At 36.8% G+C, this 19958-nt stretch overlaps 1 protein-coding gene across 12 annotated transcripts in view; it reads right to left on the reverse strand.

Annotated features, from left to right (window-relative positions):
* Positions 1 to 19958, reverse strand: part of DLG1 (discs large MAGUK scaffold protein 1) — a 141859-nt gene that overhangs the window by 106905 nt on the left and 14996 nt on the right. Inside the window, exon 1 of one of the 12 annotated variants that reach the window (XM_021536898.2) lies at positions 9420 to 10030. The exons of the other annotated variants lie outside the window; for them this stretch is intronic. Coding sequence (XP_021392573.2) covers positions 9420 to 9449 — 30 coding nt within the window. The 5' untranslated portion in view covers positions 9450 to 10030. Of the gene's footprint in view, positions 1 to 9419; positions 10031 to 19958 lie in introns of those variants that run through there. 12 annotated transcript variants of the gene reach the window in all.

A 19958-nucleotide genomic window follows, 5' to 3' on the forward strand; every position in this document is an offset into this window, starting at 1 on the left:
CATCACCTACTACCAGAGCATCAGAGATTCAGATCAACCCAAGGCTTCCCCTGGGCATATTAACTAGCCTTTCTTTAACTAATTAAAGAAAGGCTGATACAACAACAAACAGAAAGGGAAAAGGCAAAGGAAATGAAAATTACGAAAAGCTTAATGCACTTGTGCACTGCAGTGCTGGGCAGCATCCAACAAAGCCATAGAAAACAGAATGCGGGCAAGAAAGTTTTCACAATCCTTGTCTGTTTATTTGATCTTGTAAGGAAAGTAATCAGAGAGTTGAAGTCACTTTCATAGCACTTGGATTGCTGAGGATACACAAGTTTAAATTAAGAAAGAAAGAGATACAACCACTACTTGCCAGAGTTCTCAAAAGCCCTTTAAGACATTTCAGAAAAAAAGCAGAGACCACCAAAAGAAAAATGGTTTAGTGTTAGCCATTCTCATATTACAGAAAATCATTAACTAGGCTAATGAAAGCTGGGATAATCCAATTTTCATGAAAATTACCACATGCATATATTTGTATAAGGAATGTGGATGAATATCAATTATATAAAGGAATTTCCAATATAATACAGGAATATAGAAAAAATAGATAATACCAAAAAGATTTTACAGCTTCATGATCAGCAAGTCAACAAATTAACATCAGCTCTGTAACCTGTCGTTAACCCTTCATTCCTTTCTACCGTTCAAAAGAACGTCCTCACCTAGTTCAAATGTCAGGGGGACGAGGAAGCTTTGCAGGCTCTGGGAAGCAGATCCTGCATTGTTCGTTTGTTCACCTGAGCAAAGCCCACTGATCACAGCAGAGGGCAGCAGTTCTCCACTGCCACATTTCCCTGCTGGCAACAGCAACCTTTAGAGCTAAGAATGCAAACCATTAAAGATGAGAGTATATTCCTGCTTCTAAAGTCCTCCTTCTACAGAAGCACATTTCACTCTCTACAATGACAAAAAAAAAAGTCACACTGATATGCAAGCATCAGATCTGAACTAAAAACAAAACCAGAGAAGAAACAAGTTGACTCTACCAGAAAGGTTTCATTTCCTTTATTGCAATCACAATCTGGTGCCCAAGTTGTTTTGATGTGCTGTTTATAAATTGCAGAACACTGGTGAGCCAATGTACAGAACCTAAATTTTATTTGAGTCCCTGAATGAACAGATGAAGAAACATTTTAATTAGTGGTAGAAAAAGTAAAGGTTTTCAGATTGCCAGTTAGCAGTCACTGAGTTGAAAAAATCCTATTTTGAAATTAACTTTCCTGTTTAGAGTTATCAGAGATGTACTTTTACAATCCCTGTGACAGTAGAGATACATTATAATATGCTACAAATGGTACTCAAAGAATTTGAGATTACTAAAAATCTTTATTTTTGGATCTAACTCAATCTGATACTTTTTGTTCAAAATGCAAAGTGAGACAGATTTTTCTGCTAGGTCTCTCACACAGCCTAAACACATAATAAACAACTTAATATGATCTTTTAAATCATCTAGCTACATCATAATGAGATTGTGTTATCTACATTATTATTATAAAAGTCTTTTATGAACTAATTACTTTAACAGCAAGGATCCTTTTCCTTTCCAGCTTTAATTTATTTTGGCTTAATTCTTATTATTCCCATTTCAGTATCATCTCATTTGAAAAGTCACTACCATCTTTTGGGTTTGAAAACATATTCCCTAAGCCATCAAGACAAAATCTTCCAGCTTTTTTTTTCTGCCCCTCCTTCCCAGACAGCACTTCCCTCACCACTCTACTAGTACTTCCAGCTGTGTATGCGCAATGTGCAATTGGCCCTTATATAACACACTGCAAAACAGAACTTTTCCATCTCCTCAGAATACCCTGACGCCCTCCAAAGCGTATTTCAATAAGATGCATTTATTCATAACAGATAACCAAGTTAAATACTAAGTTAAGTACTTAGGTCACTAAGTTAACTAAGTATTCCCTCGCCATTTCCTTAGCTTGAAGAAAGATGAAACCCAGCAGGTAAGAAAGATTTCATGTAATAAAGTAGTCCTCCTTTTGCTTTCTTGAGTAACTGTTATTATAGAATTTAATTACAAATAGCAAGAGAAAGGTGATTTGGTTGGGGATTCTTTTTAAAATTAACTGCAACAGCATTATCACTTCAGACTGCAGAATTATGACAGAAATTTCTTCTTCATTTCGAGTCTGGAGCTCTTTTGAGAAGAATTGTACCTGAATTAACTAAACTAAAGCTAAAGCAACCAAAGCAGTAGATTTTTCAGAGTCAGACATGTGATATATATACTTGCATTTCACCACATATATGGATGGTTTGGGGTTTGAGTTTGTTTTTTTCCAAAGTAAAAAGAAGACTGAAGAATCAAACCAAAGTCTCCTCCTGGGTAAAACACTTACAAAAACATACAGGAATATACTACAAGTCAAATGTGTACACTTTTGAATTACTACATATTTTCAAAGAAATAATGAGTATACAAAAGTGAAAGGCTATCTTTTAACTCCATGAGAAAAACTGACCAAATTCATAACTACAACACTCCACCTACAGAGTGTTATCCAAGTCCAAGAACCTTACAAGAATGCAAGAAGTGACTGTTCCATTCTGGATTCAGTGCTACCACGTTTGGCCAACCCACCACCCCAGCAGCTGGAAAGCCAGAAGAGTCTCTGGAGTTTGCTTAAGAGAAAAGCTCTGGAGCTTGAGGTGCAAGATGTGCAAGTGGTGTGTCACCTATACAACATGCAAAGCACGCCTCAGCAGTGGTGTCTTCACCAGGTAATAAAGGCATCCCAAATGCAGGAGGCTAAATTCAACTTCAACTATCACACCATTTTTCCAACAGGCAAGAAATAACATCCAGAGAAGTGAGAATTCTCTGCAGTGATTCTCAAAGGAACATTTGAGAGAACTGTGAATGAAGGCTGGTACATGCAGCCCCACCAAGGCAAGAGCAAAAAATGTCCTCAACAAATCTTATTTGTGGCACAAGTAAACTCACTGTTAGAGCACAAAGACTGAAAGAAGGAAGTAATTATTGTTCTAATGTTTTCACAGCATAGAGGGCAGAGAATCATTCTTCCAGGGAATATGGGTTTGTCACTAAAACCCCCTAAGGCCTGTTCATTCTTTGTTGGGCATCTAGATGAATTCAGAAAATGCTGATGATTCCTGCCCACACTGACCTTTAAGACAGCAGCTCTCAGTTATATTTTAAGTATGCATTAGAATTTCATTAAAGAATGTCCTTCCCTCCTCCAAACCAAGATATGGCAGTGTATGGTCTTCAAAGAAACATACAAACACACTAACCTAACAAGGTTGAATATCCCTTAAATACTGATGTTCTTCACCTGAATATGTTCTCAAAGTTTTACTTTTTTTTGTCTGGTAAACACCAGTCCTAGGAATGAGATTCAAGTAATGTTATTCCCACTTATGAAAGTATGACTAATACCCCCTGACAAAACATCAGACTATGATTAAGCCTCAAATAAAGTGTAAAAACACCCCTCATGTTAACAAAGCCCTGGTGCAATGCACTGCATTGACAAAAGAAGTGATCAAGCACAGTGCTGGCTAGTAAAACATATCTGACTAGCAGCATACCAGATAATCAGCCAGTGAGCACAGCCATCCTGGAATCTCACTTCAAATAAGAGAGGAAGCCTCTTGGGGTTTTTGCCATCAAGAAATCTAAATAGCTCTGTCTACTGAAGGAATCGTGTTGGAGACCATATGCCCAACTTCGAACAACCCTACATTTATTCACCCACTGTTTTCTCCCACTGTTTTCATTACAACAGGAAACTATGCCAAAGTTGTTCACTCAGAGGGTCCAGTTCCATGAGCAGCAGCCAAACTGAGCAAACAGTTTGATTCTGCTGCAGAGAGAATCACTGCTCTTCTCACTTTCCTAAAGTGTTGAGATGTTAAGTCTTACCATGTTACCTGCCTTTCCACAGGCAGCTGAATCACATCAGCTGCTCAACAGTTAATTCTCCATCCCATCAGCTTTCTTGCAATAGTCTAGTGTTTATTTGAATTTCCCATGAGTTGTTTTCACTCAATAGCCAGCAGAAAAGCATACAGAGTTCTACCAGGTTCCTAGCAGGTGAAAGGGGTAGAAGCCTTCTCAGCTGCACCAACTGGGTTTCACAGTCACTCGTGCAGCCATAGATTGAATTATTTTCCCAAAATAAACAAGGTCAGCAAAGCAAAAGTGATCAGGAATGAATGCTTCACCACTCTGCTGCCACTCATCCCTGGAAAATTACTCAGGTTATGATCATCTATTTCAGCTCCTCTGAAATAAATCCACACAGTTCCAGGCAGGCAAATGGAGTCACAAAGATGCTTTGAAGGAGTCTTATTTGTAGGAGTGATTTCAGAAAGTTATTCTCCTTTTTTACTACTGTTTTCAGCATCTCCATTCTAAAAATGTTCCGCACCATTTTCTGAGATTCAGTCCAACTCTCTGGTGCAGTAACCACATGTAATCAATTTGTCATTTATTTCTAGTATTTATTAGCAGCTTTTTCATTTAAAGCAGAAGGAGAAATAAGGTACAAACACACACAATAACACAAGAGCTTCATGCAAAATTCATCAGCTTCATACAAACATCTCTGGTGCCTGGTATCCAGTTTCTTGGAGCACACAAACTCCAGCAAATACCAACATCACTGATGCCAGCATGAATAACTACACAATCCTATTAACTTCTGGGTTATCAATTAAACAACCCTGTATGCTTGCAGCCATATAGAGAGAGCAAGCAAACACAAGTAAACAAAGATTAACTTAGAAGATGCTCTGTATAAGAAGCAAACAGCACAGATTTATAACCTTTGGTCTATATTCTAGGTACATTTTGATGAGACTAGATAATCCACCTAAGGGAAAGCCAAAGAATTCTACAGAATAAGTGCCTCTGGCTCAGGAAGTTCTTGGGTCTTAAACTGCTGTTGGTTGGGAGAATGCCAAATAACATGTTAACAGAAAGAGAACTCCCTTAGAAAGAAGTTAAATGCAGAAAGCTTATTACATCCTTGTAATCCACACACAGTAAAAATGTAAACTTCTATTAATGATTTGCCTTAAGTTAGTAAAAGTTTTCTCCTACTTCCTCATACAGCTTTTTAGATTTTGGATATCAGGCCCCTTCATCATTGCCTCCATCATTGCTCTCTGATCACTCTTGGTGTCATCTTCAAAACTCTGAGAAGCCACTTTCAGTTCCATCCATAGAATTCAAAACACAGTATTTCTTAATTTCTTTAGCTACAACCTCTAAAATTAACCACCAGCTATCTGATGTTGCACTGGGTTTCTTTATTTTCCCTGTAGAGATTAGAAACATGACCCTCTGCCTAAGTTCATTCTTTATATTAAAACTTCAAACTTTTTAAAGGACTGTTCGCAACCACAAATCCAGGCAGTTGGGACATTGTTTCTCCTGGCATGACCACCAGGTCAGTATTCTCAGCATGTATTCCTCACTGATTTTGTCAAATACCCTTTAAGCCCAACATGGCAAACATTCCTCACACACTTGGTCTCCTATTCCACATGAAAGCTGGCCAATCCTTTAGATTGCAGACAACCATCCTTGATTTTGACACTTCCCAACTACCTAGTAGGCAGCTGTTTCTTTGGCATTGCATTGTATATCAAGCTTACAGGCAATAACAATATCATACCATCTGCAGATGCTGCAACACTAGAGTTGCACCATTTTTTCACTTGCCAAAGCTTCTATAAATGATTCTGCACCCTTTTCTTCAACACTGTAACCAGATGACATAGCAAAGGCAAATTATTTACTATTAGTATTCCTCAACTGATTCATCAACTATGATTTACCCAATCAAATATGTTTGGAAAGCAATTTGCTTTTTAGTGAGGACATGGAATGTTGGCAAAAGGAAGTCCTTGGCCAAAACCCATTATGACACTTCATTCAAGTGTGCCAACTTGGAAGAACTGTAGTGTACTATTAAGTACTGAAAATATTTCTTAAGATTTCAGTGTTAAAACTGCCCATATAACTCATTTACATCTCATCAACAATTTTAAATTCTGTATTTTGTTCCTCCACTTAACTAATCCCTTTGGGCCCACCAAGTAATTTCTCCATCAAGTTTATACATAAAAGCTTAGCTTTTCACTATTTCTGTTTTCACACAATTGCCTCTCACATTTTCTACCAACATTGAGATTTTCAGGTTTTATGCAAGCAGTACATAATACAGAAGGCTAAAACGCGCATTGCAATCTCTCTTTATGCTTCTTTAAATACTTGTTAGACCTGGAATATAGGATCAAGTACAGTGGAAAACCACCAAGACGGTCACTTGGCTGAAACACAATGAAGAAAGGTTCCGGGAACAGGGCTTGTTCACCCAGAGAAAGGCCCTGGGCAGGAGCAGATAACAGCCTTCTCATGTCTCAGAGGAGACACTAAGAAAACAAAATTGGGCCCTTGTTATGCACAGCAAGAAAACAAAACCAAATCAAAGCCCTGAGTGACCTGATCTAAGTTGATGCTGCCCCTTCTTTAAGCAGATGGTTGGACAAGATCACTTTCAGTGCAAATTCAATTACGCACAATTCATTTAAGCTGAAGCAAAGTCCAAAAACTGACTGTAACAACAACGGGACTCTGAACTGCAGCGGAAGGCACAGCCAAGTGAGGAAAGCTGCAGGAATCATACAAACTCAGTGTTACCTTCCCCACTTGAGCCACACCAGCTGTAACTGTGCTCCTGTAGTCAGGCTCCTTGCAGCCACATCATGAGCTCAGACCCAGAATTTATGAGGTCTCATGGCTTAAGATTTACAACTTAGGAAAAAAACCCTTCACCTTCCTCCCTTAGTAACAGGTTGATGCATTATACATTTCTCCTCTCCTGAGTTACTGGAGTTTGGTTACGGTCAGAAACAAGGACTGCACCATACTGATAGTGCTCTGCAGACATCCAAGGACACTTCTTGGTATTTTGAAATAAAAATGGTTCAAAACAATTGTTTTTTCACACTTGTCAGGCTAGATATATTATTTAAAGCTATTCTAGATCACTGTCATTTTAAATCTAACTCCTTTACTGGAAGTATACTATGGAACAAAGTTAAGAATGACTGCTAAAAATTGCTTTTCTGGAGGAATCAACGACTTTCCATATTCTGTATTTTTAAGTGCCATGAACTCATTTAAAACTGTGACTTAAATAAAAATCATTACTGTAAGCTCAGCCCACGTGCCTGCTCTTAATAGTATCCATGGTTGCAGTGATGCAAATTTCCCTACCTACATCAAGCCAATGTGCCCACATAAGGAGGAAAAAATACTGTATTAATCAGTATTCTTTGCACTAGATTTGGGCAAAGTAAACCACTTAGAACCTTTGAAGACAGGAAAGAAATTAGTTTAACAACCTTCTTCACCTATTGTGACTAGTTCTGAATTCTGAACTAAGCAAAATAGAAGTATCACAGATCAAATTACAAAAGACTTCTGAAATCCACTAGAAAATTCATTGCACTGGCCAAATTCTTCTCTTCTCAGAAATTAGTAACAATGAATTGTTTCAAATATGCCTCCACTCAATGTACACAAAGGGGAAGCACTTAACATTTTTACTAATCCTATCATACATTACATTAATGCTAATTTCAAAATTGCCTTACATGCATTGGTTTTTCTTGAGATTTGAAATATAGGTTTATGCACAAAACCAAGGAACGTACTTTTCATTAGACCACAACTTCCAAGTAATTAGATACACACAGGTACACAGGGAAGCACACAGCTCTTTTCTAAGCCCCACTTTAAATAAACAGCTTTAGTTGATGCTACAAGGTAGTACAGCAGCATTTAGTTAAATGAGGCCAAAACTTCACAAGAAGCAGGCAGGAAGGATGAAGTGCTGATAACTCCAGGTAGAATTGCAGCATCAGTCTAACCCATGTAAGTCTGTGCTGTGCAGAGATGATCTCTCCCTCTCCTGTACAACATTTCTGTGAGCAGTCTTACTTTCCTAGCAGCACAGAGCTAGGCTAATCATACTAGAAAACAGCTCTCTTTTTTTCACAGAATGTTTTCTGTTGGCTTAACTTTCCATATAAATTGTCTTTCTGCTCTTAGACAAGTAGATATGTGAAGGTGAACACATGCACAAAACAAAACTAAAGACATGCGCTTCAGCTATAAAAATGACAGCTCTGCCTTTTCTAAAATAAGCACAGTAAAATTAAGGTGCATATATCAATATAACTGAAATGAAGTAATATCCAATACCAATCTAACTGTACAAAATAGAAAATTCTAAAATAAATAAAGCTGAAATTCCACAAATTAATATCACTCAAACATGATTTTAAAGGGTATATTTAACTTCAAAAAGAACTGTGACAGTTCAGACACCAGAAAGACTCCTTTGCTAGTTAGAGACAAGATAATTTCATTCATTCCAGTCAGCCTTTGCTTCCTTGTGTCAAAAAACCTAGAAAGCATATTTTCTTTTATAAAAGCTATCACTAAATTAATCTAATATTCTTAAAGACACTCAATTTTATTCTACTTCTTGAAAAGGAGAAGTTTGTATAAGCAAGTTTTATGGTTTCAAATTATCCAGAAGAATGCTAGAAGTTAAATCAGTCTGTCAAAAAAAAAAAAAAAAAATTTAAACTAGCAACTATCTCAACATCCAGGGAAAGGGGAGCAATACAGAACAATTTTACTACTTGAAAGAAAATAAAAGCCTCCAAAAAACCAAACTAACCAAGTCCATATTTCACAAGCACAGTACTAATATATTAAGTTTATGCATGAGATTTTATCTTTAGCAGTTACAAGTGGACTGCATTAAAAACAAACTTACATAAAACTTTATCCTACCACAGAAGTAATGACTCTAAGTTATCTGGGTGTCTTCATCTTAAAGAAGCAAGATGTCAAAATAATAAAGCATCTTGAAATATATCCATCCCTAACACAGCTTGCCAGATTCATCTTCTTCTCTTTGATGATTATTTTAAACATGTCCTGATAAAGGTTATGTAAAACATCATTTGGAATTCTTATTCTGGAATAAAAAGCAAACTACTATTTCAGCACATTTAAAGAGAGTGAATTTTTACAAAAGAGTGCCTTACTGCAGAATGAGGAGAAAAAAAACATTCTACTACACTTTTCAATATGTGCATAAATTAGTTCTTCAAAGCATTAACATCTATGATTGTTCTTAGCAACAACCATGGAATTTATTCTGATGATCTGTGCAGTTTAAAGTTTAAAAAAGATCAACACAAGAAAACCATCAAGGCATTTTCATTACAAGCAGCAAAAACTGGAAGAAAGATTCAGCAAGAACTTCCGAGATTGTATGCATTAATCAAAAGCTTTGTCTTACCTTTGTTGTTACAATGCATAAGCAATCCATTGTTTCAGCATAGCAGGTATATATCCAAACATTTAAAAGGTTTATTTTCAGTCACAGCTAAACACCATCTCAACAGAATGAGAAAAAACACACTTATTTAATAGTCAAAACAGTTGAGTGAGTGCCAGGTTTCCCTTTGGATTCATTCAGAGGTAGAAACACCGTAGAGAAAAAGCAGCAGGCTAAAATATAAATGCTTTAAGTTTCATGAAAAATTCTTAACCTGTTTTGGTTAACTATAGCTGAAAAACTTAAATGTATCCTTGCAAATATTCTACAAAAGATGTGAAATCCTGTTCCATACCAGTTAAGTACCTCTTCGTATTCTATTTCATATACTCCTCTGTCAGGATTACCTAACACATGAGCATCACAGGGAATCATTTGATGAAATGCAATACAAAATTATTTTACAGCAAAAAATCTCAATTCAGCTTTTCTTAGCTGGCTAGAATTTCTAAAATGAAGCGTTTGTTCAAAAATAGTTTTGGTTGCAAACAAGTATTTCTCCTCTAACGTCATTTCAGCATTTGCAGACTGCAAAATAACTGATTTCCTAAGCAGTAATGAATGGAATATTCCATGTAGATCAGGGAGAGAAGAAAGTGGCAAGGAAAGAGTAATGCATATTGCAAGAGAAATGCTATTTTGAGCCTTGAATTAACCTAGAATTTCATTTCCTTTTGTAAGGCTGTAATGCAGTGACAAGGCAAAGTTTGAATATGCAGGCATTGTCTTCTCAGCCTAATTAGCACGGCTGGGAAAAGTCTAACTCCTGGGCAGAAAAGAACCTCCTGTGTACTCTGAAACACTAACCTGACAGTTCCATACATTGGTAAGCACCTTATTAATTTTGCACAAGAAGCATTGAAAGCAGCTTGCAAACTCAGTTCCCACTATCTTGTCCTGTTAAGACCCCCACTTAACACCTTTACTGGAAACACAATGAAGTATATTGAAAAAAATGTAGGAGTAATTTCAAGCTATTAAATCTCATCTGTATCATTTTGCTTTTACCCCAAGATGTACAACTGACTGTATTTTGCATCAATCAAAACAACTCTAGAATATACTGTGCATCTTGAGCTCTCCCTTTAAACTTTCTGCAACTTTGCTCCCAGTTCTTCCACATATACTGGGAGAAGTGGTGGGGTGGGGGACTACTAAGGGGAGAAGGAGGTATATAAGGAAACTAGCCTTTCCAAAACCACATATTTTATTTTATGGGCAGGTGTTATCTTTATAGGACAAACTTGAATGAAATTTTAAGATAAATCTTACACCATTGAACCACTAAGATGATGATTTTTACTTTTTATGTCCAAGACAAGACAGAGATATTTTTAATTTTTACAGTGCCTTTAAAAATTGTGAAGAATTTCTGCTGTGACCACCTAGGTGAAATTCTCATTGCTACAAAGCATCAGTGGGAAAAATATGCATCTTTCAGACTGCTGAATGGCTGAACCCAGACAGAAGGCTAAAAGTTCTAACTTCAAAAAACAAAAAAGAACAAATTAGGTGGATGAAACATTCCTGAGTCAGAAAAGGGAGGGAGGGATTACCTTCATAGCTGAATGCACACAAGGCATCTCACAAAGAAATTCTTGCATTTCCCAAGTACTCTTTTGGGAAGACTGTAAGGTTTGGAGACATTAACAAAGTACAAGTATCCAAGAAGTTAAGGAAAACTAAGGAAATGCATTTTTAGGTAACTTGGCACATGTCCAGTATCTAGGCCAGAAACATCTTCAATGACTAATACAAGACATGCAGTCAGTCCAAATGTACATTTCCTGCACAAACAGCTCTAGGAACTCAAATAGCACATGGAAACTTGGCTTGTCCCTCATGCTCTATCCACGAAGAGCAAAGATTAACAATCCTGCTCACCACCAAAATTTTCCTCAGCCACCTTCATAGAACATTATGCTTCTGCAGATTAATCCTGGCTACAATTAGCTTATGTTGAGAATAAATCACTTTTAGTCTCAATTTTTTGTTCTTTTGCCTTCTTTGGGATACTTTTAGAACTAAGGGTCATTACCATATCATTTTTCTCCTCTTCCACTTGCCACCACCCTTCCAACAAGACCCAAAACTCCTTAGTCCTGTAACAGCAAGTGCTTCCTTCAAGCTCCGATGCAGACTATGAGATGTAAAAGAGGCATACCCAGAGAGGTGAGGAAAAGGCATTCCTTTGCTGAGGATTTGTGATCAAGCTGCTCATCATGAACAGGCGCCCAAAACATTTCAAAGTCATCTCATAACAAGTGTGCTTGAAATGTAGCAATGTATGCACTGCACAAATCAGAGCAGGATGCACAACCAAGGTACATTAGAGCCCTTTACCAAGCACTGCAGCACTATGATGGGTTAAAAGCCCTTCTGCTAACTGTACATGGTTCTCTCAAGACCCATCTTCAGCTAACAATGTCCACACACAGGGGAAAAATTTCCATACCAGTAGGCCAAAAGATTTTGTGGCAAACACTAATGCACATTTTCATAAATATAGTGTACAGAAGAGAGATAAACACTCAAAGATAAGAGCACTATGCATAAAAAAATTATTTCCTAGCCCAAAAGCAGTTTCTGCAGCCTTTTCACTGGAAATACTGTATATATAGAAGAAGTAAATGTTTAAAAAAACATTGACCAAGACTCAAATATTCGGGAGGCTTAGCATTTTCATAAGAAAAACAAATACAGCTTTTTGAAAACAAATCACAAAACACATTGAATGAGCAAGTATATGTAAATTTTGGAGATCAGAAGAAAGTTTTTCAAAATAAGATATAGATAAAAAATCCAGAAATAAAACTACTGTAATTAAACAATTTCATAAAATAACTTAGAACCTTCTTTCCTTTAAACTGTATTGTGAGAAGGAACAGAAAGATATTAAAGAACGCACCAAAACTTGAATCATAATCATGAAATGCATGAAGTCATCCTTTCACGCACTGAAAAGCAAGACATTTTCACACAGTGCTGTTAGTCATTAAAACAACTATGATTCTACTGAATTTGTGAGAAACATTATGATTTCTTCAGTGTCATTCATTTGTATTAAAAATAAATCTTTCTGTCCTGTCAGCTCCAAGTGATCCCATTAACAACCAGTAACAACTATTCTATACAGCTTGGCCAGAGGCAAAAAAGCATCTCATTTCACCACTATTCGTGACATTAACATTAAAAAAACAAAGGATGATTCTCTTTCTCACACAAAGGTAAGAGATGGGTTTTTCTTTCCTTGAATTACTTATGAATTCTTGCAGGCTATGTTTGGCAGTCACTTTTTGTACCTTCACAGGCTTATTTTTTTTCCAGTGTGGCAGATTCTATCTACAAAGCCACCAGATAACTAAATAAAGGAAAATTCATGCACAGATAAACTACGCATAGAAATAAATCATGCAAATGAGAACAATGCTTTGGAAAATACTGATTTTGCAAATGAATAATTTCTTTATCTATCCACAAATCTAAAAGTGCGTGTGGTTATTTAAATGCTAATTTGCTCTTGGATTCTATGAGAAAAGCCACACAACACAGAGCTCTCACAGGTGTAACTAGAGAAGCAGGCTCAGCTCAGCCTTGCAAGGGAATGTCAAATGCCCAACCTCAGCATATTTGAGGAGACATATCAAAGACTCAAAGATCAAGCACTATCATATCTGCAAGCATTTTCTCAGCTACATTAGTAAAGAAAACACTAAAAGAGTAAGATGTCATAATTTATATAGCTACCTTTGAATCTGGCTTCAAGATGTAATTATTACAAGTTTATAAAAAGCTATTAGATTTTTTTAAAAAGTGAATTTTTAAGTTCTCTATTTACTTCTAAATTGAGACATTTAGAAACAGCAGAGTTTTATTGCTTGTGTATACATCCTGAACTGAGCATCTGGATTTCGTTTATTTGCTTTTGAATTCACTTTGATCAGAAGCCTGCCCCTAGAAGACTTTTTCAGCTTTGGTTCAAGACTTACATTCTTTTCCTTGTACAAACAGGCTGAATTTCAAGAATTGAAGGCAAAATATATAGCAAGCCAAATACCATTTCCTTACTGTAAAGTTAACACAGAGAAAGCAAGGAAGCTCCTGAATAGCCCAGGACTATCCTAGCTGCTGAAATAAAACAAGCACATCATGTGTCCAGAGAAGTAGCTGATATAAATAATGGGCAATACACACACACAGATACAGGCATAAAGGACCAGTGCAATAACAGGGAGTACAACAATCAGATATAGCATATCATCAAGCTAACCAGTACTGAATCTTTATAAATATTAAGGCAAAGAAGGTATTTGAACATAGTGCAACAGGTCAGGGATTTTCACTGGAACAGCTTGTTAATACAACAGGTAAGAATAACTTTGTACAGTGAAGGTGAAGATATTGGAGTTAAAATTCAGAAACAGAAAGAGACCATCCTGCACTTTAATAATGTACTCTACATATGCAGGTATCTCCTCACAAGACTTCCACTAAGATCATGATTAACTGCTTGAGGTACCATTCCATTCTGAATACAAACTTCTACTGATTAAACACAGATTTTTTTTTAATTGCACAAGGAACCAGACATACAAAATTCTTTCCTCCAGACTACATCAGCTTATCCTAGTAAGAAGTTATACAAAACTATCACAATTTTAAAAAGGTTATGAAGACATTACTGTTTGCTTTGTAAACAAAGACGACTCCCATACTGTAGGTGAAAATGAGGTTAGTTTAACTTTATCCCTTTTCAAATATTCACATTGACAGATTCTGAACAGAGTGAACACAAGCTGCAGCATGCCTTAACAGCAAAGGAGGTGAACAGGAGCTGCATTAAGAGAAACACAGCCAGTCGTAACATATAATTATTATTCCCCTTAGCTTGGTACTTTGAGTAGGGCATCTAGAACACGGCATTCCATTCTGAGGTCTCAATACAAGGATTTTGATAACCTGGAGCAAGTTCTGCAAAGGGCCATTAGATGGTGAGAGGGTTTTCAGAAGCCTTGACCCTTAAAGAGAGGATGAGGCTACAGGGCTTGTTTAAGCTTGGATAAAGAGTTCAGAACCTAAATGCAGCCCTCCAGTACCTACACTGGGGTTACCCCAAAGACTAAGCCAAGTCCATGTTGCATGATGGAAAAACCCTAGAAACTACAAATAAATTGAAACATAAATTTCAATCAAAAATAGGGTGAAGTTTTTTCACCACGAGGATAGTTAAGCATTGGAACAGATTGACCAGAAAAGTTTTGCATTTCCAGTTATTGAGATTTTTAAGACTTAGCTGGTCAAAATCCTTCCCACCTCATAGGTGATACTGAGCTATTTTGTAATTGCAAGATGTTTAGCGAGTTTCCTTTCCACTCTGCCTTGGCATCAAGTTTTAGCTGAAATTGCAGACCTATCAGCTGTTTCCTTACTTCCTCTTTTGTTTTCTTTGTATGAAAAAACAATTTGGCAAAAGGCCCTAGAAGAGAATGAGCTGGCCAGTCTCTACATGCCAGACACTAAACACACAGGCATGTGCAGATAGATGGGAAAACCACAGATCAGACCAAAGTCCTTCACACACCATTACCCACTAAATACAAAGGTGTCCTCATGCAACTGTGAGAGACTCCAGATTGAGTTCCATGTTCTAAAGCAAAAGCTTTCCTTTGAGACATTGTTCAGTGAGTTTTTTCCAACATCTAAAATCAAATTATTGTGGCTACTTTGAAATTTAAGCTTAACAGAAAAGATCTTAACGTCTCTGTTTTAAAACTATTAAAATACTAAAACAAATCCTACAGATTTAAAGCTAAAGAATGCCACGAGACTATTTCCTTAGCAATACACTACTCAATTAGGTCAGAAATTTCTTCCAGTGATTCCAGTCACTCGCGTGTTTGTCAACAGCAGGTGTCCCACCTAGAGATGGCACCAGAGATCACAGCAAGCAGCTCCCGGGGCCGCTCCCCGCCGCACAGCTCTGCTCACACAGCGCCGAGAGCCTCTGTCACATTTGTTCGCTTTGCCAGGCACACTTGAGCTCAGTATTTAATGCACACAAGGAAAGGGATAAACCATTCGTCCTTTTCAGATTGCACACATTGTTTTTTTTACTAGTTGCTAGTACTGAAAGGATTAAAATTCCTTTCCTGCTTTATCACTGTCTTGAATCATTCTCTTCTCTTTTTTTTTTTTAAGTGATTTTTTCCCCCCCATCATTTTGTACTGGAGATTGAAACAAATAAAACTGTTAAATAACGTTCCGAGAAATATAGAGCATGCAAAAGAAAACAGATTGCTGTAAGCAGGAAAACTTGCAATCTGTAGTTCCAAATTTACACAAACTATGGGGATTTCAAACTCCAGTCTTTGGATTCAGAAGCAGGAAGGAAAAAACAGAAGTAGGCTATGTGCCATGAGAAGTCCTCAGGCAACCTAAGCTTGTATACCACTATTCTATGTATATACACAAGCACACATTGCTAAAAAGTCATTCCCAAAGTCAGCTGTGTAGAAAGTTCTTGTAATTCAATCCTTAATCTCTTTAGGGGGGCATTATATTCCCACTCTCATGCAACTCTCACATATACCATTAAAGTGTCAGCTGGAAGAATATTCATTTGGCCCACAGTAACTGCAGCAAAAAAAAATATCAGCAATATAAAAGAAACAGGCTTGAAATACATTCATTCAAAGGCTAACAATCCCGAGCAAGAAAAAAGCCATCCATTCGTATCACCTGTGGGCTCACCAGCCTGGCAAGACACAAAACAGAGTTAAAATAATGTCAAAGTGCATACAGTCTGCTTGTGTCTGGTTAATGAACTAACACTGAACTGGACAGCAGCCTTGAAAGTCTGAAAAGTGAGAATTTATTTTTAAAAAGCTAGCTATGAACAAAACCAGATATACTAAGCCTAAATTCCCCCCAGTCTCTTGTAAACTTCAGCAAGCAAAAAAAAATCACTTGATTAAACACATGCTGTACTGGAATTATTATGTCCTTGAGTTTATTAAAACCAAATATAAAATTAATTTTTAAAATATCCTAAATAGCTAAAAAAAGCATTACTGAAACCAAAAGGCATTAAGCATTAAAACATAAATTTTCACATAACATACATAGCAAGTATGTGTAATATAAACTGTGAATACATGAGAATTTCTCCTTGCAATTTTAAATCAATTTTAAAATAGTAAGCAAAAAGTATTGCCTACCAGGTATATAAAGGAAAAAAAACAGTCACTGAAGAAAGAATTAAGGTCAATAAAAACATACATACATTTATGTAACAATTTTCATATTTATTTGGAAGCTAAACTAAGATATACTAGAAGAGTGATATACTAGAAGAACAATTCAGATATACTAGAAGAACAAAAATGAAACCAATGCCAAACCACGATTTTTCAAATTTGTTCACCTTCCAAATTAACATGGAAACAGTAATCTAACTAATGCAATACAAGGTAGCATTTACTGTAAGTGACAGAGACTAGGAGAAAAGTTTGTTTTCAGTTTCACATGAACTGGGATCAACATCAATATATGCAGCTATGTTTTTAAATACTGGAAGTAAATCTAAAACCTGACCTTCATATACTGAAGGTCAAACAACTGAAATTTTCCCACTATACTCAAGACAAAAAATATGCAGGAAGACAGGTAGCTTTGTCATAAATGTTCAAGTCCAGGCCATTTGGAAAAACACAGTAATCTATACCGTATCAGGCTCTGTTAGGTAACACCAGCATGGCCATCAGACTGGACTGGAGAAGCAAACAGTGCAGCTGAGAACAGACACTCACAGCTCTGGTGAGCTTTCCCAAATCAAGCAATTCTTCCTTTCAGTGCATTAGTGACCTTGCCATGATAATGTGCCTGTTGTCATTGGTGCAGTGTCAAGGACAAGGCCTGTGTTCCCAGCAGTTCAATTGTACATGAGAAAAAAACTAAAGATGCAGCTCTGTAATTAATTTACACCTTCATCTACAACACAGAAAGATCCAAGGACAACACTACACTTGTATAGGGCTGGAAACAGTTTCTGCAGGGGGTTGGGAGTGAATAACCACAAAGCCTACATTTAACATCACACACTATTCCCCACTTCAGAAATCTGTTTTTCCTATAGGGGAAGCAGAAAAACATCCTACAGTGGCAACATCATAAGACAAATCTCATAGCATCAGATATGTGCTTCAAGCCCAGTCTGCTAGAATTTGGAGTATATTTACCTAATAACAAAATGTTTTCATAGGGACATGAATCCACAATTCCATTACACTGTTCCTAGGTGCATTTACAGGAATGAAAAAAACATTTAAGCCCTTTAAAACCATTATGCTGCCTGCAAAGACCTTCAATAAGGGAGACTGGCCATGTGTTATGCTATTCTGGTGCTTAGGAAAATAGCAAAGCCTTATGTAGACCAAGTAGAACAGAAGAGTTTTACACCATACTTATGCCAATAATGTGTTCTTTTAATCTATTAACATGCCATGGTTGACTCACCTTAAGACTCTAAAATTACTCAGACCTTTTCTGAGAAACCAATTGTTAACCATTTAACTTCTATTAGTTTAGCAAAAATGTAGAACATTAATTACTTCAACAGCCCATGGCTTCATTCTAGTCTTAGCTGGTGAAGCAGCAACATAATGTTCTCTTCCCGTGGTTCAATTTCTAATTTTATCAGAAAGTTTTCACTAATAACCCAAACTAGGACACATTTTTTTGGAAAACTCTAAGTGATATATAATCTCAAAAGATAAATAAGAGGTTTTGACCTCTTGAACCATGCCAAAAGCTCTACTCAAGTCAGAATTTATCACATTTATTGTTTCTTCCTACCAGAAGAATTATTACCACAGTAGAAAGAAATTGTTTGACAAAGCTGTCATCAACAACTATGACAGCTATTATTTAGCTTATTTATGACTTTCAAGGAGCTACCAAAAAACTGTAGAATCATTCCCTATACCAGTTAATCCTATATCTCTCTCTCCTGCCTTACTTTTATGTATTCAGTTTTTAAAAGATAGAATTTGTCCATTTGCCATTTCCAGGAACTTCATCCATCCACCATGACTAAGAGCAACTGCAATGACTCTCAATTTGCCTCATTAAGTTCCCTGTACATGCAGACATGAAATAAATTATAACCAGCTTATTTCAAACTGCTCAGTAGACAAAATAAGCTTTGCCTCTCCTTGCCTACCCTCCTGTTTACAGCTCCTTTTTGCTCCCACTTCTAAGAGATGCCTTTCCCACCATACCTGCAGGAAGGGACATTCCACAGCTCTATGCCATAGACTTAGATGATGGAATACAGGCAAATATCACAATGGCCTTTTCCATGCTATTTCTCATATACCCTAGCATTACCCCATTTCCTCCAATCATGATCATTCATTCAGGTGACTGAGGTGACAGTGGCCTTCTCTATGCAATTTCAGGTAATAGATTCCACAGTGACACACAAATTATAATAATAATCTTGTGTTACCAAGATTCACAAAAAAATCAAAGAAAATCTATTCCGACATTGCAAGTTCAACTAGAATTTTAATTCCTCAGTGCTCAATTACTTACAAACCTGAAAAATACAGTATGCCTAGGCTGCTGAGTTTTTGCATGTAAAGATATTTAAATGGATGTTCTTTGCAATATATAACTCATGCCCCTGGCTTGGCTGACCTTTTATCTACGGGTCATTTTTTACTTTCCAAAAGAATACAAGTTTTGGATTTCATCTACTGATTCCTTTAAAGCATTCCTGGTATATTTCATACTAGCTTCAGTATGACAGATTTGAAAAAAGCTAGAATGAGCACAAGCATTTTTTTTAACTGTACAAGCTCATTAGCACATCACACACTTATGATTTGCAGCTAAGTGAACCTTCTTCCACAGTCCCAACATCCCCTGATAAAGGTTCGCTCATTAAGGCATCCCAGCCCCTGATAAAGGTTCACTCATTAAGGCATCCCAGCCCCTTTCTCTTGCTGAGCAGTACAAGTTCCCAAGCTTCCGTACAACCTACAGCTCCAGCCCTTCATCTGATCTCTCCCAGTGCTCCTCCTGAGCTCTACAATCATTTCATGAAAATGGATCAGCAAAGCACATTGCCTTCAGTTACTGAGTAATTCACACACTTTTTCCAGTGCTGTAAATTTTCGGGGCACACTTCAAATTAGGTTCACCTCTTTGGGGACAGATAACAGCTCTGATGTGAACATATTAAAGGAACATTTTAAGTTTAAACTGAGCAGGGAGATTTTGTTTTAGTGAAAAATGTACATCAATGTGCATTTTCCTGATTATTTTTCTCACCACTACTCACTAGTGACAACTGGCTGTTTTCAAAAACAAGTCCTTCCAGAGCATAAAGTAGTAACAGAGAATTTCTTATGATCAGACTAAAAAGGTTACTAATCAGAAAGACACAGCCTCATATTTCCCAAATAATTAATGAAGTAATGACTCAAGAGTCACAA

This window comes from Lonchura striata, chromosome 10 (genome assembly GCF_046129695.1).
Source record: "Lonchura striata isolate bLonStr1 chromosome 10, bLonStr1.mat, whole genome shotgun sequence".
Taxonomy (NCBI): Eukaryota; Metazoa; Chordata; class Aves; order Passeriformes; family Estrildidae; genus Lonchura; species Lonchura striata.